At 36.3% G+C, this 21,973-nt stretch overlaps 1 protein-coding gene across 1 annotated transcript in view; it reads left to right on the forward strand.

Moving 5' to 3' along the window:
• The window catches only part of PTPRK (protein tyrosine phosphatase receptor type K), a 395,041-nt gene that overhangs the window by 285,197 nt on the left and 87,871 nt on the right, over nucleotides 1–21,973 (forward strand). Inside the window, exon 10 of the mRNA XM_090136137.1 lies at nucleotides 17,012–17,314. Coding sequence (XP_089992263.1) covers nucleotides 17,012–17,314 — 303 coding nt within the window. The remainder of the gene's footprint in view (nucleotides 1–17,011; nucleotides 17,315–21,973) is intronic.

Below are 21,973 nucleotides of genomic sequence, written 5' to 3' on the forward strand. Positions count from 1 at the left end.
ATTATACATGAAAATAATTAATACCAACTCTGCATTTTGGACACTTTATATGGTAGATGGCATTTTTCCTGGCACTTTCCTCAGTCCTGGACTGTTCAAGATAGCTATGCAAGTGTTCAGAGCCAGCAGCAACAAAGACAGCAACCAGAAATTTCAAATAAATTTCCCTAAGGATTTTTCTCTCTAGAAAAAACACATATGAATTTAAATGGAGAGTAGTTTTAAGAGCCTCAACAAATGCAGGAGACGTCTTGAAGGACACTTATTCCTTGGGGGAAAAAAAAAATCCTACAAGAAGAGCATGGATTACAGTCTTTGCTGTTGTGACCTTTTTTCTGGGAGTTAGGCTTGAAATACAACCTGTGCTCTCTCCTTTCAGAGTACATACCTCCCATTCTTGCAGACTGTCTGTCACGTGGATAACCCAGTCTTGAAGCCCTATTGTAGCCTGGCAGAAATATCTGATGATAGACCTAATTATTAAATAAGCTAGTTCTTCCTGTCAGTTACTGGCTTCATTTAAATACTTAGATGTGAAACTCACATATTGTATCAGCCTCTTCAACCTTTGCTCACAAGCAGTTAACACAGATTGCTTATTTTTTGCAGAATAGAGCACTGCGCTGCTGTGGTAGTATACCAGTTAAAAGCAGACTAGAAGCATAAATTCTAATAATTGCAGTGGCAGAAAAGATCAGAAAAGTGTAAGAATATTAGCTAGACTCTGACATGAATGATGGTGTCAAGATACTTGACCAAGCACTTAGTTTGCTCTTTTTCATCACTGAACACTTGTGATGATCGAGTTCTGTTCTTAAATTCTGTTACAAAGTCCATTAGAAGTTAAAAACATCCCAGCTGATTTTGTTTCAATAGTTACCCCTTGTCAAACTTCTCTAAATTATGATGGAAAGTATGCAGACTAGATCACAGGGAGTTCATCAGTTCTGTTCTCAACCATCAGGCAGTATAGAAAGATGAGAGCTAAATTCTTCTGTTCAGCATTTAACTTAAATACTGCAATAAAAATAAAAATAAAAAAAAAAAAAAAAACAGCAAAGTTGTATGTCAGACAAAGTAAAATGCTTGCAGTCTTGCAAGAGACTATCAGAGGCTAATGCTGGAATGAAGGGAGATTCAAAAAAATGTCAGGTTTTGTAGGGAACTGTGCAATTCTTTGCTCCTTTGGAGTCTTGTTCCTGAACAACACTAAGTAATTAGAAATCAGCTCAAGCTTTGAGGTTGCTTCTGGAACTTCTGTATCTTCCATGCATGTAGTCCTGGGAAGATGTAGAACATGAGTGTCCAAACTTTTGGCTTGCCTGGGCTGTGCTGAGTGAAGAGCAATCATCTTGGGCAGCTTATATATATAGAGAGAGAGAGAGATAGGCTGCTCTGAAAGTAATGCCTCCTATTTATTTTCATGAAAATTTTTACAGATCCAATGAGCACAGTAACTGTTTCATAGAACAAATTCTCAGCTACACAATGCTGTTTTTCAGTATAGTCACCAACATTACCCGTGCATTTTCACCATCAATGAACAAGAACCTGAATGTGCTGTGCTTGTCAAAACCCGCACAAGCAGAGGTGACCCGCTGTTGACACTGCTGAAATGCACCACCCAAAACTCACATCCTCTGTTTGTGTTTGTGCTCACATCCTCTGTTTGGTCTCCATAAATGTTCAGCAAACATTGATAAAGTTCAGTGACTGCAATCTTTTCTGCTTGGAATTTTGTTCCACACTTTGTTTCACAGACACTTGCATATCAGATGCCATGTTGTCAGAGAGCCCCTCTGCTGCCATCTGTCAGATGGCAACAAAGAGTAATGGAAAAATACCAATGTATTGGTGAGTATGGGCTGCCATACCACCAACACCCGCCTCTGGTGTCATGGGCCAACTTCATAAAAGGAGGCATTACATTCAGATCAACTCTCATTAAATATATAAGTAACAAAACTTGTTTTAACTGTTAATATTTATATTAGAATATTTAAAAAAAAAAAAAAAATCAGGAGAGAGCAACAAAACCATAAAACAAGTGGAATATTTGACCTTGTTTTTGTGAAATTAACCTACCAGTCTGATTTGATGGCAGTGGTTACCATTCTTATTGAGTTCTCAAGCTGCTTGTCAGAGATTTTTGATGAAATTTTACTATTCCCGTGTTTCATTCTTCAAAATAGTTGTTCATAAATGTACATACTGCAAACTGGCATGAAAAAGTCATGACTGTGAAGCAAGGGACATTTCTCTCTGGTAAGATGGGTCTTAGAAAAGTCTAGTAAAGAGACATGATCATATTTTTGTTTGAGTAAAGTACATGATTGCAGCTCAGTACATACAGTTTGAAAATTTGCAGGTAATGTATTAATGTCAACTGAAAACAAAAACACAAATATACCAAAAAATTGATAATATTTTCAGCAATCTTGAAACCTATTTTCAAATTAATTTATCCGAATAGAAAGCACAACTGTTTATTTTTTGTTGTTGTTGTTCACAGAACCGTGTTTGGCCAGTGTATCAAAGTGCATACCATTATTTGCCATCACTTGAGCTGGCACTGCACTACATCCTCCTCATGCTCTGGTTTCAGCCCAAATGGGGTTAATAGTGCCAATGAGCACTGGATGCACTCCTGGGTGTTTGGTAAGCAGAGCTGCTACTGCCTTTATAGCGAGGGGTGAGGGGTGGCCATATTGCAAGCTATGCCAGGTCATGGCTTGGACATGCCTAATAAAGAATCTTCCTCCTTGTTGATATTCATAAATAGGCTGGACAAGCTCTTGAGTGACCTGATATACTTTCTTAGAGCAGAAGCTTAGGTTATACAACCATCAGAGGTCCTTTCCAAATAGAATTTTTCTATCATACTATGATTCAGTCTCTCTTCTAAATATGTGAGTCAACAGGAACAGGTGAAGGGACAGGTGAAGGTAAACAACCATTTGGTGGTTGTTATTGTTTTCTTATTATCACTCATATTCACTGAAATTATGGCATCTCAAGTTACTATGTATTATAATTTTGCCTTAATGAATGTGGGGAGTCAGCAGTTGCCGTAACTGCAAGGGTCAATTCAAGGAGAAAATGAGAAGATAGTTATGGAGAACTTAGCCAGTAGCAGAAGATTAAGATGAGTAATTGCTAGATAGTCTTAATAGGTATTAATATGAACATGCTACAGAAGGGTGTGCAAAAGCTATCATGAATCAGATATATTTGAAGTGGGAAGCAGAAAAATTTTTGAAAAATCTTAAGTCTTCAAACTATTTCTGAGGAATTTTGTATTCGTGTATTGGAGACATTGTACAACAGATTTTTAATCTAGCAGATTATCATGGTTCTCAGTTATGAGCTGGTGGGTTGATTTTAGCAACAAGAGGTAACAGTAGTAGATTGCATGTGTGCTTATTATGGCAAGTCCCCTAAAGCTTAAGAGTTATAAGAGATTAAAAAAAAAATTACAGCAGAGAGAAGCTAGCTCTAAAATTACTAAGAGACACTCAGCAGAATTTTTAAGCATTTTAGTAATACATTGGAATGGTGAAGATTGTTCTTTTTATTCTTAAGCATTTACTGCATTCATCAATAAATCTGTTTTGTGACATTATAGTGGTGTCCAGCAATTAGCCCACACTTCCAAATTATAGTCTGTCTGCCTGTGTGGCCTTGACTTGACTAATTGGCTGCTTTTCTTTTTTGTATTCTGTTGTGATTTTATGATGACAGTGATTCAGCATGTACAACACAGGCATAAAAAAATAATTTAATGCTCCACTTACTCAGCAAGCATGATTGACACTCTCTTGGGTGACTGTTAGAGTAGTGCTGGTCTCACTATCACATCAGCAGTTGCTCTGCTGTAACTATGCAGCCAAGACAACTGTGCTACTACAATATCTTTTTGAAAGTCAAAATGTTGTAAAATTATTTAATAGGATTGACAGTTGGACTAGATAGATACCTAGAATAAGAAAAGACATAGTACAGAGTGGTGACTTCTTTTGCAAGTGAGGAACTAATCCTTTACATTTTCATGTGAATGAAAACTAGGTTTGTTGGTTTTACATCTAACAACACCATCTGTTCTGTATAAAGCAAGATCAATCGCTCATTAAATAATCACATTCTATACAAAACATCTAATTTCAAAAGGATTATAAATTACTATCAACAGCATCTAAAATATTTTCCTTTTGCTGCATCCAGTAAATGTCTGGTTTTGCCACTTTTCTTGTACTATCACCTACCCAGTTTTATTGTTGTCTGCAAACATTCTTAAACCATTTTTCAGTAGCATTTTCATGTCCTGGAACCATGGAATAAAACAGAAGTGCTCACAGGAAGTATGCAGAAAAATTGTTTCTAAAACAAATTATCTTAGTTTATTGTAGTTATCTGTTCCAAGTTTCCAAGTGTCTGTTTAGCCAGAAAACAATAGCTCAGAGAAACACTAGCTGGTGAATGAGAAGCAGTAGGGCAAGTTTCTTTCAGAGTCTTCAATACAGTTAAATATTAAATGGAAATATATTATTTAGATTACACAGCATATTTTAGAAAGCACTTTTACAGCTTGCCTGTGCTTCCTTCTGTGAGTGAGTCTTTTTCTTTACTTTTACATTCTTTGTCACAAGGCCTCTGTTCCATTACATGGAAAAAATAGCTCAAGAGCTCTTCTCTGCAGACTTGGATTTATTCTCAGTATTAATGTCCAAAGGAACTAAGCTTCTGCAGTACCTGGTCTGGGTCCAGGCTCCCAAAATGGCCTTACAAACCTTGGGGTAGCCAGATAGTTGTAGGAAAGAGAATGGGTACCATATTGAATCAGCTTCGATCATCAAGCAATAATTTAAGAAGCTTTTTAGTTGCATTATTCAAGTTTTTACAGGTTGGTAATTCACTTATGTCCCAGTGTTTCATCAGAATTCAAGGGTGATGAGTTTCATGATAGTTGGGTACCCAGATATAAAAAGAATTTTCCTGTTTGGCACTTTTCCAGCATTTCAGAGTTCTAGGCATCTTTGAAACTTGTTTCTGTTTTCTTCAAGACTTCAGTGTTAGAGGAATTCTTTTTTGCCCACCTATTTTATTTTTGTCTGCATTTATGAAAAAAAGCAATCATTCTTCTCTTTTCAAAATATAATCCTGGCTTTGACTGAATCTATGAGAAAAATGAAGTCAATTTACTAAATAAATGTCCAAGTACTTGAGGAATACTTTTCTCTCCAGCAGAAGCCAAGTTTTGCCATTTGGAGTGAAAAAAGGATTAATGCCAGTATTTTTTCATGGGCAAGACAGAAAGTAGACAACAGGCATTATATAATACAGTGATATATATAATACATAGATTTATGAACATTCTTTTGACGTTAAATGTTCTAATTTTCATTGATCCTGTATATATTTTAATATAATCTTCCTGATTTAATTCATAAAACATTTACAGGGAGCTCACTGGTATTTTTTTTATTTTAACCATTTGAATCTCTAACAGCAAGTTTATACCTTAATGTAGTTTTACAGTCCTTCAGTAATTTATCTCAAGCATATACACTTTTTTACAGAAAAATAATTTTTAAAATGCAACTTTCTGCCTGAATTTTTTAAATCTGGTTTTTATTCATTCTCCCCTGCAGTAAAGCTTAAGTAGATCAGAATCTCAGTCTCATAACTTTATAGTGGTGTGGTACCAGCCACTGCTGAACATATGCTGTTCATCTAAAATTTAAATGAGAGCCATAACAGCAACAAATGAGTTGTATTCCAGGAGGAAAAGACTGAGATTTGCTGTAGACAGGTTATCATTTACAGGTGGTAAAGGACATTCATACATCCTTTCTTATTCTGATTTACTGTGAAATAGACAGATATGATGTACACACAGTAGAAACTCAGTAATGATTTAACAAGTGATATTACTGATAATGCTGTGTTTCATTTATGGTATATGTTTTAAGCCACTTGATGAATTTTTGTTTCACCTAGGTTTCATCATACATTAGATGACAGATATATACTCCAAATATTTGTAATTCTGTATATCATAGAATGACTTTACTTGGAAGGAACATCAAGGATCATCCAGTTTCAACCCCCCTGCTATGAGCAGGATTGCCAGCCAGTAAATCAAGTATTAGATCAGATGGTATATATAATGATAAATAGAGATATAATGGAATATGTTGGTTTGGTGAAAGTAAAAGACACAGAGCATGCCGTGATAGCTGTTGCTAGGTGTTACCCTATAAGCACAGCATCGGAAGGACAAAGTTGCAGGCAATTTGCAATTCTTAGTCATCAGAGGTGAATGTGACAATAGTTTGATTCCTGAATCTTTCTTCTGTGTTTTCTATTTATTTACTATTGACTGCATTCCACATTTGGCCATTTTATTTCATATGGTAGTATTTACATTTCCTGACTTGGAAAACTGAAGCTTTTATACTCCAGAGGAAGGAACTGAAACTTTTATGATATCCGTAGAAAACTCTTGTATTGCTTATTTACATTCCTCCAACTTAGGTATTTTGCATCAATACTTATAACATCTTAAGCATCCAAATAGGCTGGCTGTAAACAAAGCCATAAAGTAATGTTTATGATCAGAGAGAAGTGAAAAATGTATCATCTTAGCGAACTGGTGATTTGCATTCAAGTAAGTGTTTGTAAACGCTTTCTTCATAGCGTTAAGTGGTTAGGTTCACTGAGTTGGTAAGTTAAGTGTTTGTGTACGTGCATAAATGTCTATTCTTTTTTGTTGTTGTTTAGATGATGATTTAACATAGCCCTTCCTGTAATTTGTTTTTTTACTAAGTAAAAAGTTTATTTATTTCCATCACTGTTAATTTTGTAATTGACTTGTGACAATCTCCACCATTGCAGTCCTGGACAGTTTTCCTAGGAATTTTAAAATGTCTGGCTTCACTGTGTTTTCTCTTGCAGCTTGATGCTTGCTGACACTCTGATTCATGTTTTACAACACTTGATAAGTTTTGTACATCTGGAAAAATGAGTTTAAAGAGGTCATGTCAGCTTTTCCTCTCTCCTCCTAGACTATATATCTCCTTTTAATTTAAACTCACAGAATAAATAAATAATAAAAAAAAAAAATTAAAGTGGGATTCCTGCAGCTAAACTAAACTGGAGCAATCAATGGAATTTATTATCAGGGGATGTTTAATCTCTAAAGCTAATACAAAGCTTCACCGATATTGATTACACATGAAGGATACACAAACAGTTAATCATGCATGGAGGGAAAAGAATAAACATCCTATCAAGAGGGAATGGGCAAATAGTTGTCAGTCGTGAAGTTATATTTCATTGTTTACTATATCTCTGAAGGAGGGACAGCTGTATTTTTGCATCCAAAAAGATATCTCCTTAACTATATTGAATATCACCTTGTTGTTACTGGAACTAGTGTATTACAGTAATCAGCTATACAGTAATATAGCTGATTATCTATGTAATAATTTAGATGTTTTCTTCAGCTCCCTGAGGTATGTGGTCAATAAGAAATTTCTAAACTGGCTTAATAAGTCAGTTGCTGACTGAAATGAAAGGGGAAAAATCTCATAGATTTTCATGCAATAGTGTTATAACCTTCACTAGCAACAAAATAAATCTGTATTGCTAGTACAGTATAAATGCTATTGCTTTATTTATTCTGGGTGCATATTTCGCGTAAGAAATAAGTGAACATGCTGAAGTACACGAAGTGAGTTCCTTTTGTGTTTGTATCCATATTTATGTTGTATTCTGTATATGTTGTGCATCTGAAAAAGGGGATGTTCAATAAGTCTGTTTTTGTTGTGAGAATACATACCTGTTAATTTTTCATTTTGTGTCTGACTGCTGAAATTACCTCAAATTGTATGATTTCTTTCAACTTCATTTGAATTACCTTTCTTTGATGTTCACTATTTCTTTATGCTTCTAAATTTAAAAAGATTAAAGGCCCAAGTTTTCAGATTTGGTTGACAAAACTCACTGAACAAGATTTGAGGAAATAGGAGAAAAGAATAATACTTTAGTTAGACTTTCCTACCTGTATTTATGTACGTGACTGATGTCCTGCTTATGTGTGCTTTGAAAATGAGTGATTGCACATACTTTAAAAGTGGAGTACCTGAGTTATGAAGCTATTATTCCAGTAATATATGAAAAGTCTGTTTTGGTCCAATTAGTAATATAATTTGGTGTGGTTTTGGCTAGGGATGCACAGAAGTTGGCAGTCCGTGACTCTAGATAAACAATTAATGAACTATCATTAAATAGTTATTAAAAGATGAAGCCAGTGCTGTTAATTGATTTTGCATTTAGTCAAAAATCTGCCAGAGAGGAAAAGGAAACAAGAACTATTCTTTCATTTAAAAAAGAAAAAAAAAAAACAAAAAACACCAGAACTGTTCAAGGAAATTAGACTGAAATGCATGACATTCTTGTGATGTCTGAATAAATTGGATCTTCCTCTATTATCATATTGTTGTTTAACATATATTCTTATATCAATTTAGTTTTAAGATCTGTTTTCCCTAGGCGATCCTAAAGAAATATGCGTTGCTCTTAGATATTTCATAGCTGTTACATTTCTCCAGCACTAGAGCCATATTTAGACAGATTAAACTCTGCCAAGAGCAATATCCAATTCCAGATTACATTTGTAGGTAATCTTCTGGCAAGCATGACCCTTAGGCATCCACAGTCATAACTCAGTAGGATCCAGGTTTTCCATGCAATACTTGCAGTGTAATTTAACCATTTAGAGTATAATTTGTGTTCTTTAGGGGCTTCATATACCTCAGTTCTTTTTGATTTGTAGATCCTTGAAACACTGGGCTTTCATTATGTATATTCTAGAACATATAACCTTAGCTAGGATTTTCTTTGTTCGTAACATAATTTATTTATAGGATCCTCTAGTTCAAGTAAGTTGGCCTGGATTTTTCTAATGGAGACTGAGAGACAATCTGTTAGTGATTTAGCTTTGGTAAAGGAACGCACTCCTGATGGAAATTTCATGACTGTCCCCAACACATACACTTTCTTTTTTATCATGGAGTTGTCACAGAATGTGCAAACCAGATTTCTTTGAAATTGAACTGGAAAATAGGTTTCTGTGATGCATGTCCAGCCACTGAAGGACAGCTGATTCAAGAGTCCAAAATACAGTTAGTAAAACCATGCAACATGTTTACAGTGTGGATGTCAAATCTCAAGCCCCAGTGCTTTTGTTCTACGCACAGTGCATGTTGCTGATGTAGACGCAGCCTTTAGGAAAGTCATCAGACCTGCTCTAGATATCTGTAGATATCCACTACTGTCATGGGTTGCGTTCTTAATGAGAGAATGATCAAGTACTTTTGAGGCACAATTTCTCTCCTCCTAAATTTCTTCAGCTGGTCATTTCTCTCCTCCTAAATTTCTTCAACTGGTCATGTTGTATGTATGCTTGGTTTTTAATCCTTCTAACCTAATAATAAATGGAATTTAGATAACTAACTTAAAAGCACATGCTTACATACTAGAAGCTTAAAGTTAAGCAACCAAAAAGGCAAATAGGATGCTGACAGATAGCAGATCACTCAGAGAAATGCAGAAGTGATCAGAGTTTATGTTCTCTTGTGCTCAGACTTTGGTTGTCTGTTGAAAATTGTGAAAAATCCAGTACAGTCCTGTTCAGTCAGTGATACGCTTTTCATATACATCAATCTGAACTGAGTTTAGGATGAGAGGGAACTTAGTGTCTATATAAAATATTTCTCTAAAATTCATTGTTCACTAATAATGGAAGTAATAATTGACAGTAAAGCAGCTGAAATAAGCAAATGAGAAAGATTGTTTTCTTACTACACATTTCACAGCTGTTCTGGTTTTGGTTGTTCCTCCAGTTTTGTTTTGTTTTGTTTTTTTTTTTGCTCATGCCATTCCAATGTGCTCTTTTTAGTGGTCTTTTTAGAGAAATTCTTTACAGCAGTCTGACAGTAATATTTTTGTGAGTTTGGGGAACATTTTGTTTTTGTAGGACCTTGCATGAACCGAGGAAGCAGCAGGATCCACAGTGACATCTAAGAATAATTCCTTTTTATTTCCCACATGCCAAGGAGAGACCCTTCCTGGAAAGGTCAGGAGAAGCCACAGGACAGAGAGGCTCATGTTCTCATAAAGAAAAGTCTGGGGAATTCCAGTGGGTGTTCAGACTGAGAATATTAGCAGAAAAAATTGTCTTTTTTATTTTTAAATGTCAGGGCAGGATAATTAAAGGAGGCTCGGCCATAAACAATGCATTTCAAATTACAGGGTAGCTGTCTTAAATCCACTAATCCTTTAGTAATTGTCATACATTTACTTCTGTATGTAGGAGCTTTTATTGGATATAAGCACCACATTGCTCAAAACTTACAGAATCATAGAATCACCAAGGTTGGAAAAGACCTCCAAGATCATCTAGTTGAACCATCCACATACCACCAATATTCCCCCAGTAAACTATGCCCTTTAGTACAACATCTAAACATTTCTTGAACACCTCCAGGCACAGTCTGTTCCAGTGCCTGACCACTCTTTTGGAGAAGACATTTTTCCTGATACCCAGTCTGAGTCTCCCTTTTTGCAACTTGAGGCCATTCCCTCTAGTCCTATCATTAGTCACCTGGGAGAAAAGACTGATCTCCACCTCGTTTCAACCTCCTTTCAGACAGTTGTAGTGAGGGATAAGGTCTCCTCTGAGCCTCCTCTTCTCCAGACTAAACAATCCCAGTCCCTTCAGCTGCCTCATAAGATTTGTGCTCCAGACTCATTACCAGCTTTGTTGCCCTTCTCTTGACACACTCCAGAGCCTTGATGTCTTTCTTGTAGTGAGTGGCATTGTGGATTTATGCACAATTTTGCATAATGCAAAAGCTTAAGATTCCTTTTTTTTTTTTTTCTGTATCATTAATGGGAGTGAATGGATACTCTTAAACTTGGTAAGAATTTCAGTCAGTGCAGGTAAAGTAGAGATTTGAAGTCAGCCCCGCAGTCTTTTACCGTACCAGAAAGAGTACGAGGAGGCAAGGAGGGCAAAAAAATGTATAAATCAGAAAGCCAACTCCAATTAAAAATTGCGTGTTCTGGCAGGATGCATTGGATGACAGCATATGGTGTTATTCAAGAAGCACTATATTTATCTTAACTGTCTGTGCTTTAAAATTTGGTAATTTTCCACTTCATACAAACAAAAGAATGTTTTACCTGTTGGTCAGAAAATCTAATCCTCTTTCCCTTGCATGTAACTGTGTATTGCAAACAAAGTTTAGTATTTCGATGAAAGGCAGGAAACCAAAAAGAATTATCATGCTTCATTAATCTTATTTGATGGGATAGTTTTAATTTAGGTAATAAGTTTTATCATTAAAAATTGGTTCTGAGGAAATGCATGATATCACCTTGTTCCTTCTGTAACTGAAGTCTTTTCTTTTCACTGCCATTTCTGTATAAGTGAAGATAATCTCTACAAAGAGGCTCTGATATTGACCTGTCATATCACGTGTTGCTTATCAAGTACTAAAGAAATTGAATTTCATTTTATCTGTTATCTGGAGCTTCTTATTAAATCATCCTGCAGTTCAGAGATGGTATGAGGTCAGCAGGTTCTGTCTCTTTTGCCAGCTATCCCTGGATTATTAACCTTTGGAGAATTTCTGAAGCTGTTCTTTATTTTATCCCATAACATTGAGTTAAATCTTTTTGATCCATAAATTGTTGCAAGTGAATACCATGTGCATGTAATTCTCTTACTTAATGCTGTTTCTGAATAAGGAATGAGGACTTAGTAGTCTGCATAAATGTAGAATTCTCTTTTACTATACAGGTTGGTTTTTTTGTTGTTGTTGTTGTTTTTTTCCTGTTCTTTTTATATTCTTTCAGTGCTTCTGTTTTTAATTGGTAAGTGTAACAGCAGTCAGACTGGGTGATGGATCTGAATCTGAGAGCGAATAGTAGTATTTGTTAGACAAGACATGCAATTAGGGTGAGGAAGAAGATAGTGGAGTTCAGGTGCAGCAAAAGGCAGGCAGTAAATAGCAGTAAGAAATGCATGGAGGTAATAGCAGTGGCTGTGGACAAGGTGGGTCTGGTAGAGGGAAGCATGTTCCCTGGAGAGGGGCTTGGGAGGATACGTCAGTAGATTTAGTGGAGGAAACGATGCAGACTGAAGGGCATTCTGAGGCAAAATAGTACAAATTGTGCCCTGCAGTCCTCAGTTAACATTCAGATTGAACCAATCCTTTCCTCAGCTTCTCATAGGAAGAACAAATTACATATTTTCACTGATTTAAAAATTTGCACTGCAACACCATCACCAAACCCTCCATATGTCTCATGGCTGTGTTTCTTTTGGAGGATGTGACTCTGCCAGTCAGGATGTTCATGCTTAAGAGCTTGAGACAGTCTTAGGATATTGAATTTCTCACAACAACAGGAGGCCAAAGTGTTTTATGCCATCACCACAAGGAACCGTCTTCTGTTTTAAATGTGTTTTCCACTGTAGAGAAAGTCGTGAAAAATATTTTAATTTTAATTTTGTTTTTATTTTAGTTTTGAAAACAGAATTAGTTATAAAACAAAGGAAGTATTGCTTCACTCAATTTCTAAACTCAAAAAAATCTTTCAAAATCCTCCCCCTCACTGAAACTAGGTGATAGGTCTAGAATATTATCTTGGAAATGAGTAAGCTACTGTTACGCTTTCAAATTTGTTCTGGAAAAAATGGCATGAACCCTTCTAAAAAGGAGCTACAGATTAGGAGTGTGCAGTGAATTTTGTATTTCTGTGTTGGCAGTGGAAGGTTGAGTGTAAATGAGGTCTCTGAAGGGCTGCCACTGTGAGCCACTGCTACCTGGAAGCTGGAGCACAGGTGAACTGGAAGCTGAGGACTGCTCAGTTTTCTTCTGCAGGCACTTAAATGACCTTGGAGTTTTGAACAAGTTATTAACCTTTTAGTGTCTTTTTCTCCTTGCAGAATTAGCATAAACACTTATTTGTCTCACAAGGCTAATTGGTAAATTAATGTTTGGAAAATAGTAAAGACTTTCTGCTGTCATTAAATATTATTGAAAGTCCAGCTGATAGGTAAAGAATTGAATAGATTTTGAGACTCATATTTCTTCCCTCTTCAGCAGAGTATGCCATTTTGAGATTACTAAGTCATCAAAGAAGCAAGACATTATGGACTTGAATACCCAGGCATTTCGAATAAAAGTTCTAGATATGGCTGAAAAGGAAAAGGTGGGGAAACAACAACCTTCCCCACAAAGGTGGGGAAGTCAGGGTAAAAGTGAATTCACTAGGTTTGGTGGTACAGAAACAATATCCTGAGATCCGAAGAGAATGCATAAATTCAAATTAAACCACGGTAGGATAAAGAAAATATTTCAGTAAACTCAAGTCCTCTTAAGATAGGGAAAGGGAAAAGTGGCAGATGAGCAGTCTCTTTTGCTCCTATCTAGAATAGAATTATTCTTAATGAGATGCTGGGATTTTGGGGAAGCCTGCTCAAAAATTCAGTAATGTTTTATCTGAGAAAAATAATTATTGGGAGATTGCTTTCTAGTGAGGTGTTACAGATGGAGGCTTTGTGATGTGGTCGTATAAAACAATTGGTCTTTACCTCTAGAGATCCTTGAGATAAATGTTGCCTGGAGGCAGGAGTAAAATTGTTGTTTCAGAGCATCGTTTTAGAAGCAGTGGGACTGTTGGCAGAGTTTACCAAAGCTGTTGAGAGACTCGGCAGATTTTAATTACCATCTCAATATTGCAGAAGTTGTTTAATTTCTGACAAAGAAGGGAATAGTTGTGAGAAAGTGAGATCACACTCTGTCTTTCATTCTTTCCTGTTTGACTGTGGAATAAAGGATTCTTTTCAATATCTCTTCTGATGCTGTGACACATTTGTAAAATTTGCATAAATTGTAATTTTTTTTTTTAAGATTAACAAAACTTTTTTTTTCTTCTCTTTTTCAAGTTCTATATTGCACAGTATGAATGCATTGTACGGCTTGTCAAGAAAGAAGCAAGATGAAAATATAGTGCTTTTTTTTGCTACTGATTAGTCTGCTTCAAACAGTACTGTTCTCAGTCTTCATGGCCAAATGGCTTGTACCATGTTATAATTCTTTTAGCAGTTCTAATAAACTTTAAATTCAGGTTCTTCTGGTGTGGTGGATGGAAGCATTGCCCGGATTAGTAGAATAAAGACAGAATTACTAATAGGAGAAGAACCAATCCATTTTAAAAGGAAAAATAAGCCTACAGTTCAAAACAATATTTACTCTTTTAGACCTCAAAATATATCAGAGAATGTGTAACTTTTTTGTCATTTGTGTGTGTAAAAAGGTTAACAATTATTACTTCCATTTTAGAGATACTTTTTTTTTTTTTTTTTTTTTTTTCCCTAAGCAATGCCTGAATATGTGTTGGTTTTTTTCTGAGTACTTAGAGTAGCCAAAGAAATACTTGTTTTTTGAAGACTCTTACCAGGTCCTTCAGTAGATTGCTGTGTTGCTTCTTTGTTTACAACTGCCTCTCACCTGTTGGTACTTGGTGAAGAGCCATTGTTTATTCTATAAAAAACTTTTTTTCCTCCTTCTCTTCATGTCTCTTATCTTTCGAGGACCTTTTCAGTGGTATCTTTCAGCTTCACATCTCTATTGTGGCATTATACAATATGTTGAGAAGGCTACTGCCCAGCACGTCTATTTTTGCACTTGTATTTTTTCCCATATATGTGATAAATTGGTACCTAAAAGCAAAAGGAACACATTTTTTCAAAACCCAGAAGGAGAGAGATCATAGAAGCAAGTAGGAACAATTTTTGTTCCTTCAGACTAAAAGATTTGTAGAATATCCTGAGCTGGAAAGGACTCACAAGGATCATTGATTCATAGGGGTTGGAAGTGACACCCAAGGATCAACTCCAACCACTGGCTCCACAAAAGATCGTCCAAAATCCAAATCCTATCTCTGAGAGCATTGTTCAGACACTTGAACTCCAGCAGCTCAGTGCCATGATGACTGCCCTGGCAGGCCTGTTCCATGCCCCCCAGGTCTCAGGTGAAGAACGGCCAACCTAACCCTTCCCTGACGCAGCTCAGCTCCATGACATTCCCTTGCGTCCTGTTGCTGTGACCAGAGAGCAAAGCTCACTGCTCCCCACCTGTTGCCCTTGTGAGGAGCTCTGGGCTGCCATGAGGCTTCCCCTCAGCGTCTTCTGCTCTGGGATGAACAGACCGAAGGACCTCAGCTACCCTTCATACATCTTGCCCTCCAGACCCTTCATCATCTTTATAGCCCTCCCTTGGATGCTCTCTAATAGTTTTCTATCCTTCTTATGTTGTGGCAACCAAACTGCACCCAGTGCTTGAGCTGAGATTGCACAGTGCAGAGCAGAGTGGGACAATCCCTCCCCTTGCTCAGTGGCAGTGCTGGGCCTGATATTCCCCAGGGTACTGGTGTCCTTTTGGGCTGCCAGGGCACACTGCTGGCTCAGAATCAACTTGCTGTCAAACCAGAACCCTCAGATCCCTTTCCACAGGGCTGCTCTCCTGCCTCTCCCCCAGTCTGTACATATACCCAGGGCTGCCTCATCCCAGGTCCAGAATCCAGCACTTGCTCTTGTTAAACTTCTTGCGCCTGATAATTGTTCAGTCAAGATTTCTCTACCCTCGACAAAGTCAACAGCTCCTCCCATTTTATTGTCATCTTTCTTAAGAAATTGCTTTATGTTACATTTAGAATTCGTTTGTTCTGGTGTTTGAAACTAAAATTCTGTGGTTTGCCCTGAAAACTTTGTCTAAATAGATTATACTGATTGATATTTCCTTATTTCAATATACCATCCATGCTTTTGGCTTACTGTTACCATGGTTGGAATTCTCATTTCATAAGTGCAAATTACACAGGATACTTAAGTCCAGAAAGAGAAGTGCTGTGTTTCAATTTCTTGGATGATTTCAATGGTTTTGACCTTACACCAACAAGGACACAAGGCTGCAGCTGTACCTACAGCAGGCTCTATTTTCTGTAGTGAAGAAGTATGTGTTAGCAAGATATAAAAATCCCCTTGGTATATTTCTAGAAACCCTAGTGTATATGTAGTCATGGCCATGATTTTCATTGTGTAATCATTTTAATTAAGTTCAACAATAAAAGTTAGTCTTGCATGAGGAATGAATGCGTTAGAGAGATGATGAAGGATTGATGACAGCTTGGGGAGTGTCACGTCCTCTGCTGTTGAATTTGCTTGGTGGGGGGAGAGCAAGTGAACTTAGGTCATAGATCAGAGATTACCAGTTCAGAGCAGTGGCCAAAGTTTTAGGGATCTGAAAGAAGAGGGATAAAATAGGAATATCCAAAAGGTTTTTTTACAGTATTTCTCAGGAGTTTTGTTTGAATGGATAGCCTCATTATTAAAATTAATAAACATCAGTTAATTTCTGCATCATTTTTTGTAATTGCTGGCTTAGTAAGGTGATTAGCTAATTAGCATACAGCATTGCTTTGTGGCATGATAAATCATAGTACAGTGAATGTTGACTCTTCATCACTATGATATATTATCTAATTTTTCCAGGTAAAAATAAAAATGGGAGGAAAGGGTGAAAATTAAGGAGGAAAGCCAGTGGTGACAACTGGGTGGCATTTTGGACAGTTTTACATCTGCTGTCTGTATTCTCAGTTGCTTTGAATCGTTACACTATTAATAACAATTCTTCACTGTTAATATGTCTTAATCACTGAATGAAAGTTGCAAAGAGACCCTGAAGAGGAAATAAAAACATGGAAACTGTGGCAGTTTTTTGCATTCAGGCACCTGCACAAAGGATGGTACTTCTTCCAATAATACATCTGTGTGCATCTCCTTTGTTTTCACATTCCTGTAGTAAGATTCCAGAATCTTACTATTCTGTGCAAGAGTGAACATCGTTAACATTTTTCTTTTATTTACTCTGTTTTCTAGAACCTATGAGAACACCTAAAACTTTGAAGATTGCTGAGATTCAGGCCAGACACATTGCAGTGGATTGGGAATCTCTGGGTTACAATATCACTCGTTGCCACACTTTCAATGTCACAATATGCTACCATTACTTCTGTGGACGCAACGAGAGCAAAGCAGACTGCTTGGACATGGACCCCAAAGCACCCCAGCATGTTGTGGATCATCTGCCTCCGTACACAAATGTCAGCCTCAAAATGATCTTAACCAACCCAGAAGGGAGGAAGGAAAGCGAGGAGACCATTATCCAGACAGACGAAGATGGTATGCACAAATGTTATTACAGAAATTATGTCCAAGTCTGGTCTAGACAGGTGGAAGGAATTGACTTTTTGTGCTACAGTATATAGCCTGAAAGACCAAGGTTCCTTTCTTTAAATGTATTAATTAGCCCTAAAAAAAACAGCTTTAAAAATACTATAGAGGTCAACTTGCATACATAGCCAGAACTGTCCCTGCAGCTTAAGTGAAACTGAATTTCTGTCTTGCAAGAAAAAAAAGGGTTGTTTCCCAATCATTGCAAAAATGTGTTAATGCAGGTGACAAGAAACACATGGTGGTAAAGGCTTCTTCATTGTCATTTTAGGCATGCTATTTGAAAAAGAATGTAATCTGTACATGGTATTTAAATATGCAGTTTGATGGTTTAAGACTATTGAAGATTTGCAGAAGACGAGTCTTCTATTTGAGCAATAATTTATTTATGTTCTAGGTTACAGTGTAGTGTATTTAACAGTTTTAAAACACCTACCAGATTAAAGTAATATTTCAGCAACTCCTTTTTAAAATGCTCTGGATGAAATTTCATTGACACAAGGCAGTTTAACTTACCACAGTCAGGGAGAAATAAAGAATAGACGTAGACAGTGATGCTGACATTCAGTGATTCTTCTAAGAATACTGGCATTAAAGAAATTAAAATAGATACTTTCTCTAATAAGGTTACAACTGTGGAGACAACGAGCAATTTGAGTTTCCTTCTGTTTAGATTTTATTGAAATATTGTCAACAACAAAACGAAAATAGATATTTCTGTAGGAGTTAAAAAAAAGTAAAATGATTATTTGGGGTAATGTATGAGCATAGCTACATAAAAAGAGAAAATTTTGAGCATGATTTCTTGCCTATAAAATAAACGAGAACAATGTATGACTGTATTTATGGATAGCAAGGTTAGAATCTGGTAGCACTTTTTTGCGATATATTTTTAGTTTTACAAGAAATGGAAGAAGAATATGTTTACTGTTGCAATAAAGAAAGAAAAACAGCTGATTAAAATTGTCAGAGTATGAGGATCTGTAGAAAACTATGGTGATAGAAATGCATCACATGAAGATTTATTGACAAGTTCAAAATTAAAATGTTTCATGCAATTCAAATTTTAATATTACTTTATTTAAAATTAATTATAAATATAAATCATGATGAATTATTTCTTTATCTGGACTTACGATGTAAGTATTTATGGTTGCTATTTTCCTTGAGGTTAAAAAAAATGAAAAAAGTAGTAGCAATATTGCAATGTCCATGGAAAAATGGCTTTCTTTTTCTTTTTAATTAAATTTTCAAGAAGGGTTATGATTTCTGATGGTCTTTATGTAGTTGGGTATACAGTGATGGTAGTTGCTCATCACAGAAGTGATTGTGAAGAGCAGAGTCAGTTGCATATATTTTGTCTTCTGTCTTCTGTTTTTGTTGTGGGATACTCATCAAAAATTATACACATCAGGCAGTCTTTTGGACTAGCATGCAGGCAGGGAACAGAGTTTGCTAAAGTACACTACTTCAAGCAAGTGCTATTTTCAGAGAAGAATTAATGCACTTTGAAGGGTATATTCAGACACAGTGGTGATGGTTATGCTTGTAACCTGGAAATATCCTCTTGTGAGGCCAAGTCAGTGATTCTGTTGGGAGTAAAATGCACATTTTTTATTATGCACTATTGATTAACTTGGAAGTGTGTGTCCACTTAGTCATATATTTCAAAATACGTGACATGTAAGCAAGATGCAATCCTAAGGGCTGTTAGCCATCATAGAGGATCAGAGATATTCACACCTGCATGGTTCTTTGAGATCTTACAGCAGTAATAAACTAATTTCTGTAGTTAACTGTATTTGTGTAGGGTGTGAGTTCAGTCTAATATCTGAGTGATCAAGTTTCCATCTAAACTGTGTGAAAAGACAGTTTGCTGCCTAAAGCAGGATTCAAACTAAAAGCATGAGAGCTACAGTGAAATGCATAGTTCTGTGCCCCACATATTTCATATACGGTCAGAAGTAGCCTCATTGTAATCATGCTTTTTGTAGGTTTTGTAGAATTACGTGATTTTCATTACAATCTGGGGCCATGACCACTTTCTGGAATCTGTAAATTCTTGAAATTGAAGATACCTGACCCAATGGTTTCCTCTCTTCCTCTTTCCCATTTTGACCTCATCTTCTGTTGCTCTACTCATTTTCCCCATGCTTCCATGTCTTTTTCCCTTCTTTTTTTTTTTTTTTTTCATCTCTTCTTCTGTCACTCTGCCAGAAACTTTATACATTTTTGAAAATCTAGGATTCTTTAAATTCAGAGGATGTTGGACTTATATGGATCTTTGGTATCACAAAAGCCAGAGCACTGAGTGATAACTGAGCAGCATATCATGCCAGGAGCAAAATTAATTCAGAAAATGCTTAGTAGAAGGGTAGGGTAGTTTCAGAAGCTCTTCAGACCTTTTGAGCCATGACTGACGAGTGAAGAAGCTGTTAGTAGCTTATTATTCAAAACCTGGATGAAAGCAAAGCCAAGAGTATCAGACAGCCCCAAAATAGCCCTTTTTCTGACTAGAGCTGGATCTGAATACTTGTTGACTTCAGTATTTCAGTTTAACTGGAGTTGGTAAAAATTAATTTTTAATGTAGTAATTTGTGCAGAGCTGAATTCCATAGAAATATGAAGTACCAGCAATATACTGTTAGTCTGTACAAAAAGAATAAGAAAACAAGGAAATATTTGACTAGTTTACAGCTGAATAACCATCTTTCACTGGGAGAGACCACTAAGATTTTGAACAAATCATGAAGATTTGGAACAAGCTCTTGCTGTGTAGCTGGGAATGGAATGTGTTTGAAAGACTCAATACAGGGAAGAAAAAAAAAAAAAAAAGAGGTTTACCCGTGCAGCCTACTGTAGGAAGCCTTCTTTGCAGGGGAGTTGGACTCGATGATCTTTAGAGGTCCCTTTCAACACCTACAATTCTGTGATTCTTTGAAATTTGGGGATGCATGCATGCAGGACAAAGACATTTTGAACAAAGTACAAAAACTATCCGTGACTTTATCACTTTACATAAATCAGCAATCTATGCACATTTGGAGTTGCATGACATAGGTGCTGCAAACTCAAAGTAGCCCTTTTTAAAAGCAATGTATGGTGGATGGGATTAATGAATATAGAAGTTCCCTTAATTTTTAGTTGGAAACAGATGCAGAAGATGGTGAATTAGCAGTAGTAGTGACAGTCATTTGGAGAGAACAACTATAGAAAAAGTAAATCATGAAACTCAAAGTATTTGATGATTTTGTACTTAGTGAAGGAATGTCAACTAATACCAAAGAACAACTAGTTGAAAAAGGTCATATGTCATAGGATAATTACCCTTTTAGGAGTTTAAAGTGTATGAAAGTTTTGGTCTTGGCCAAAGGGCACACTCATTGGAAACAAGTGAGGCGCCCTGATCTTTTGGAGGGTATAATTCATTAAGCTCAGAGATGCATAGCACTTCAGCACAGGGTTATGACACCCAGTATCCAACTCTACCACTATTCTCTCTTCTTGGAAAATTTCATCTGGCTCACCATTTGGAGAAACAGCTGTCTAAGAGGGAAATGTTATAGAGACAGGAGCAAAAAAAGGAAAAAAAAGAAAAGAAAAAATAAAATATTTTGTATATTATCATAATACAAAATATGAAATACATTCCTCCAACTGCAAGAGAGAGGAATTTATAGTTGACATCTAGTATTTTTCCATTTTTGTTAGTAGACTGAAAGTTGCCTTTAGAAATACATATATATACTTCTGTCTTTTTTTTTTTCCCCACGTTCAGCATTTGTTATAAGAGGGATTGTTTCCTTTGTGCTTTTTCAAGCTGTTCTGGCACCCCAGGAAAATATTGGGAGAAAAAAAAAAAAAGAGGAGATATGTGTCTCGATCAAAGGAAACAAAAAATGCTTCAAGGAGCTTTGGAAGAACATAGATATAAAACCCTGCTTGTAACATAGTTCAAGTAACAAAAATAGCACACCTGGGAGAAAAGTTAATGCAGCAAGATGAACAGGCAAGATGAGTAAGCCTGATGCAGCAAAGGAAGGTTGCAAAGACTACTTGAAATAGCAAACTATCTTGAAAAAAAGTGTAACTTAGCTGAGTGACACACACAGATATCAAGTGAACACCAAATACTAATCTTACTGCAAATTGGCAAGTAGTTACAGTTAATAAAGCAAAACTCATGATGAAATGATAAAGAATTTGATGTAAAGTTATCCATGTATGCCCTCACTAAAGGCATTGACTTCAGTCCTTGACCAAAAAGGGAGATAAATGCACTACATGTCTTGTGTCGTGGCAAAACTTAGTGTTGATATAATCAAATAGGAAGGAAGTTTTACATCTTGAGCAGCAGCAAACGGAAACTGGTTATAAATGCTCCACTGCCCTTCATAAAAGGAGCCTGGAATGACCTGTTTGTCCTTCAGCTCCTGAAAATAACCCCAATCATTTTTTCAGATGATAGGTAGGATTTGCTAACAGCATGTAATTGAGAGAGAGAAAAGTGATGGTAGAAAGGCATGTGAGCACTTTTTATTTAAAACATCAGAAAACTTGATTTGTGAGAAAGAAAGAAAAATATTGAAATTATTGACTATTTAGGTC

Source organism: Phasianus colchicus, chromosome 2, assembly GCF_987193195.1.
Source record: "Phasianus colchicus chromosome 2, bPhaCol1.hap1.1, whole genome shotgun sequence".
Lineage (NCBI taxonomy): Eukaryota > Metazoa > Chordata > Aves > Galliformes > Phasianidae > Phasianus > Phasianus colchicus.